Below are 6,000 nucleotides of genomic sequence, written 5' to 3' on the forward strand. Positions count from 1 at the left end.
CCAATGATTCAAGTCTGCTTTTTTACTTCTTTTATGACACGGACCCTTCTATGATACAAGCACTGAAACTAAAGGCAACAGTGGAAGAAAGATTGGTACTATATAGAAACATTTTAGAGAAAAAAGCAAAACGTCAGAAATATTTCTATAAATTTATACCTACTGCGCCTGCCAATTCTGTCTCCCCTTCTACCTCCTTCACCTTTTCTGATTCTGCCACCCTTGAGGCAGCAAAACCAACCCCTCTTCTTCCTCTTCCTCAGGTTACTCAACGTGAAAATGATGAGGATGAAGACCTTTATGATGGTCCACTTCCACTTAATAAATAGTAAATATTTGCTCTTCCTTATGATTTTAATAACATTTCTTTTCTCTAGCATGCTTTATTGTAAGAATACAGTATATGATACATAAAACATGGAAAATATTTATTAGTAGACTGTACTCAGTAAGGCTTCCAGACCAATAGGATATTAGTAGTTAAGTTTTGGGGAATCAAAAGTTATATGCAGATTTTCTACTGTGTGTTGGGGGGGGGCAGCGCCCCAACCCCTCCATTGTTCAAGAGTCAATTGTAGATTATTAGATTTGAAGACAAAGCTCATGTCATTTTCATCCTTGAAGATCTAGCATACTGTTTGTCTCAATATTTTTTTCATTATTGAATTAAATTAGAATGAAGCCAAAGTTCATATACCTGCAACATAGCACTCTGACGCACACACTGTTTATTTTGTTTAGTCTCCAGGATTGGTAGCTATGTAGTTGCATATCTGTTCCTCCTTTTGTTTGTTTTTTTTTGAGATGGAGTCTCTGTCACCCAGGCGGGAGTGTAGTGGCACAATCTCAGCTCACTGCAGCCTCTGCCTCCTGGTTCAAGTGATTCTCCTGCCTCGGCCTCCCGAGTAGCTGGGATTACAGGCATGCGCCACCATGCTCGGCTAATTTTTGTATTTTTAGTAGAGACAGGGTTTCACTATGTTGGCCAGGCTGGTCTTGAACTCCTGACCTCAGGTGATCCGCCCACCTGGGCCTCCCAAAGTGCTGGGAATATAGGTATGAGCCACCACGCCTGGCCATATATCCGCTCCTTAATCATTTAAGCACCATAGTCATCATTAGAACACAGTTGACTGTATTTTAATATTACCTTGGTTGAAATACCACCCAGCCATCCACAATGTAATTATGAATACAGGATAAAACTCCACACAGTTTTGTCTGTGGAAAAAAATAAAGACATAGGTTATTTTATGAGAAAACTTTACACTGAAGCATTGATTTTTCATCTAGAGGTAAATGTTCGCCTATTTTAACAAAAGTAATATAAGAACTTACAAAAGAGTTTAAGTGACCTTTACATTGAAAATCAATCTTTCAAGGTTGAACATTGTTTAAACCTCAGAGCAGGGCCAAGAATCATTCTCCTACATATAAGTTGCCAGTAGTAGAAGTGATTCATAGCACTTTCCCAAAAGACAGGCCTCCTGAGCCTAAAGATCACTCCATATCTTATCTAAAGAACTTAAGAGATTACTCAATTCATATTCAAGAGATTTCTTATTTTTAAAATTCCCTCACATCCATTGCCTTCTACTTGAGTTACCCAGAACATTACAAAATGGTCTTTAAATAATTCCCTTAAAATCTCCTGAAGTAAATGAGTGAGCATATTCATTCCCATTTTATGGACGAATAAACTAAGGCCTGAGAGCCCAGACCGACATGCATGGCAGAGAATCAAAGATAGACAGCATCCATCTCTAGATTCCAAAGCTCTGTCCTAATGTCAAGTCATATTGCCTCTATTCATAGAAGACTTGGATGGAAAATCTGACACTAATTTAAGCAAAAGGGAACAGTTCTCTGGGAACAATAATTAATTCATCTGCATCTAACAAAAGGGAAAAAGATGAATTATATTCATCCTCCCTCCTAAGGTATACCTCCCAAGTGATCTTGGTTAGGTTGGCCAAGCTCTTTGCTGACAATTTCACCACCAGAAAGAACTTTAACGTAATGTGTGATGAGGTCTTGAGTAGATCCTGGTGGAAGGTCATAGTCTACAGGATTGTAAATGACCCCATATCTTTCCTTCAGTAAGCCTCAAAGCTTGAATACTTAATATTACAAGGCAATTGATCTAGAAATAGATGATGCTGGTTGTTGAAGACCTAGGTCTTTTAGCCTGGGTCACCATAAGTGATCTATTTTCTCTGAATTAAAAACAAACAAACAAAAAAGCATAATTACAAAGCGTAATTCTTCCCTCATTCTCCATAATCCCACAGAAAATTGTGTCTAGGTCAATTCAACTTTATCAGCTTATGCCTCAACTACATGGGAAAAAAACTCCCCAATAATAACTCAGTCATCTTTTAAAGCTGGGTAAGAAACATGCATAATTAACAAGTTCAGTGCTCAAAGAAAGACGTGGCTGAGGTAGAGTCCTAAAGCACATACGGAAAATTTTAACCCCACCAGCAAAGACAACAGCGCAATTACCCACACACATCTCTAAGAGCCAGGAGGGTGACCATCAGTCCCCTAAAAAATTGGAAATGGATAATACGAATGCAAAATTGCTTTCTTCTTCCTTTTCAGACTGTTGTCATTACCACCAAAAGGTGACCCAAGGAATGTCTTGTCTAAAGCCTAACACTGATAATCTCACAAACCGTAACTACAACTTTCTAGAACTCACAGAAGTAACCAAAGTTTTTCCTCCTGCTGTTTCTCGTTCTTGGCATGATTTTGCTTCTGATGGTTGTCTTTCCATTAACGTCTTTTTGAGTGGCGAGGATAGGGTCAGTGAAAAGATACTTGATAAAATTCGTACTTTATATTACAACTATGCAAAGAATAAATGGCGTTCCCAGGTTTCTTTTTCCTTGGCTGAATCCATAGACCTGTTTCCCACGAGGTAAAATGGAGTAGCAGCAGAGGAAGGCTCTAGTCCTTTCACACTCACTGAAATTTTATATGAACTTTTTTGGAAACATAACAAAATTGTCCCATCATTTATTGTTTTGTAATACACCTTAAATTATTCCAAATGTAAGCATCAAGTTTTCACAACATATTTTATTCAAAATTAGGTGTGATAAGATTGTTTTAAAAGCACCTTCAAAAATAGCCCCGGTTAGCCTTCATAAAAGTCTAATTACTTAGAGGTTTTTCTAGTGTCCTTGGCTTGGCATCTGGGAACAAGGAGATAATATTGTATAAGAATGTCCTAACTAAGTAGAAACTGCACTGCAGATGGCAGAAGCTCTTTGGGTATCTGTCCACATTAGTTGATAGGCATGTGTGCTTTTGTGTCTCTTATCTGAAAGAGGAAGAAGGCCTTTGAGCAAGGAGAAAGGAAATAAAAATAGAGGGGATGTTTTGGAGTTCCCCCTGTTGCCCCACAAGCTAGGGAACTAGTTTCACACCTAATGGGAAACCAGAGACCAGAACAGACGCTGACGGATCGTCCTCATGAAAACCTTGGTGAGATTCCAGACACAAGCGGTGCCATGCCTCAGATGACAGAAGAGACAAAGTCAGGGAGAGTCACACCCTTAATCTCCCTCTGCCACAGACCCAGAGCAGCTCCTGGCGGTGGTGGAAGGCACTCCAGAACCTGGGGAGGGTACTGTACTCACAGAGGACTGGGGAGCAGGACAGTGGCACAGCCCCTCCCTTCAATTGCTTGCCAGTGGGAGCTGTGTTCCTGGGCACATGTCCTGTATTCCCAGAAGGAATTGGCAAGATGGGGAACGGGGGTGCTGGGATCCTGGGTGAGCAGCAGGTGGCTAGAAGTCATTGAGATTTAGGCAAGGATGTGATTGCAACTGCATTTGTGCTCACAGATGGCAACACGTGGAGTACTGGAGCAGCCTAGCACCGTATCTCTGCACCTTTCTTTCTCAAGAAATAGGCCCTTTGTCCCCTACAAGTGGCTGGTCACTGCTGAGCTCACCCCAACCTCACGTTCCAACTGTGCTCATTGTACTTTCACCCTGGTCCCTCTTTTGCTGACCTGCCTCAAGCCTTAGTCCCTCGGAAATAAGACTTTGCCCATTTCTTCCTATCATCTCTCAGAGATTGAAAATAATTATGTGACCGCCAGTTGGGTGCCCTGTTTGTTGCTGACAGTCTTCCCTGCTGCCCGCCTGGTGAAAGCACCAAGTATTGCTTGGCCTTGAAATACCTGGAATCCCATTCTACCTGCTAATTGTCACCTCCTCCAGTCCCTCCGCCATGTGACCGCATCCTTCTGCCTGATTCTGGGTCCCTCCAGGCCTGGATGGTATCCCCACAATAACACATCCTCAGTAAGCTGTCAGTAGGCATGTTTAACTCAAGGGAACCAAACTCTGAAAATTACTTCTTGACAATCCTGTCAGTGGCTAATTACAGTTTCACTGACATGAAAACCAACATGAAAATAATTTATAGCCTCTTTTAAGTCATGAAGGCAGATATATTCTATCCTCTTATTACAGGGGATCCTCAGGAAAATTTCCCAAATGGAACAGCAAACAGCCTGCAGCAGCTGTCAATTTCCCTGCCTGTGAGAACAGGGGGTATAGTTGATTATGACCACTGTCTCCTCTCCTGCATGTCCATATTGGAGAAACAGGCTGCCCATGGGAAAACAGGCTGTGTCTACTCATTCCCTGGTGAGAGCCCTCTTTGAACAATCCCATGCTCCTTTGATATCGAAGCTTCCCATGAAAGCTATCTTCATTTGTCTGGGACTGAGGAATTTAGGGGGACATGGAGCTTTAAGTGCTAAAACTGGGTAAGACCCAGAAGCACTGGAAAGAGTTGGTCACTCTAAGGGACAGTCCAGTGGGCACTGTGGAGATTGAGTAGTTAAAGCTGCTGAGACCCCTTGTTGTCCATCCCAATACCATGGAGCCTGGGCCCTGGGGGCTCAGGACTACTGCGCATTCCCACCTGGATCTGGTAGCCAGGAGCAGTGAGGATGGCCCCAAACTAAGTGCTATTTGGGCCTTGTCTCAGTCAATAAGTATACTACAAAGTTTATGTTATTTGGGGGTGGGGAAAAGAATCAAATTGTGGCCTGGCAGCTCCAAATCTGGCAGTTCCTTCAACACTAGTCTCCAAACTTTTCTGATTGCATAGCCCTAACAGTTGCACAGCCCCATAAAAATAAGCACACATCCTTCTGTAGCAGAGGAGGCCCACACCCAGGAGCTCCCACATAGGACCGGACTTGAGCAGGACATGAACTTCCACTGTGTTAAACCATGGAAAATCTGGGATTTATCTATTAGCACAGCTACTACATTCGACTGGAAAAGAATATCATATTCATTATAAAACAAACATAAAAATTAAAGGATGGAGGGCCAGGAAGCTGGTTCATGCTTGTAATCCCGGGCCTTTGGGAGGCAGAGGCAGGAGGATCATTTGAGCCAGGAGTTTGAGACCAGCCTGGGCAACACAGTGAGACCTCATCTTTATTAAAAAAAAAAAATTTTTTTTTTTTTTTTTTTGAGACGGAGTCTCGTTCTGTCGCCCAGGCTGGAGTGCAGTGGCTGGACCTCAGCTCACTGCAAGCTCCGCCTCCCGGGTATATGCCATTCTCCTGCCTCAGCCTCCCGAGTGGCTGGGACTACAGGCACCTGCTACCTCGCCTGGCTAGTTTTTTGTATTTTTTTTTAGTAGAGACGGGGTTTCACCATGTTAGCCAGGATGGTCTCGATCTCCTGACCTCGTGATCCGCCCGTCTCGGCCTCCCAAAGTGCTGGGATTACAGGCTTGAGCCACCGCGCCCAGCCCAAAAATAAAATTTTTTTAAAAAAATTTAGGGCCAGGAGCAGTGGCTCATGCTTGTAATCCTAGCACTTTGGGAGGCCGAGGCAGGTGGATCACTTGACGTCAGGAGTTCAAGACCAACCTGGCCAATATGGTGAAACCCTGACTCTATTAAAAATACAAAAATTAGCCAAGCATGGTGGCACGTGCCTGTAGTCCCAGCTACTC

The 6,000-nt window shown here is 43.0% G+C and overlaps 1 protein-coding gene across 2 annotated transcripts in view; it reads right to left on the bottom strand.

The window, feature by feature from the left end:
* Positions 1-6,000, bottom strand: part of MGST2 (microsomal glutathione S-transferase 2) — a 41,025-nt gene that overhangs the window by 9,153 nt on the left and 25,872 nt on the right. For both annotated transcript variants that reach the window (XM_017873662.1, XM_017873661.1), the window contains exon 3: positions 1,151-1,221. In XM_017873662.1, coding sequence (XP_017729151.1) covers positions 1,151-1,221 — 71 coding nt within the window. The remainder of the gene's footprint in view (positions 1-1,150; positions 1,222-6,000) is intronic.

The sequence above is a fragment of the Rhinopithecus bieti genome, unplaced genomic scaffold (genome assembly GCF_001698545.2).
Source record: "Rhinopithecus bieti isolate Rb0 unplaced genomic scaffold, ASM169854v2 scaffold_7985, whole genome shotgun sequence".
Lineage (NCBI taxonomy): Eukaryota > Metazoa > Chordata > Mammalia > Primates > Cercopithecidae > Rhinopithecus > Rhinopithecus bieti.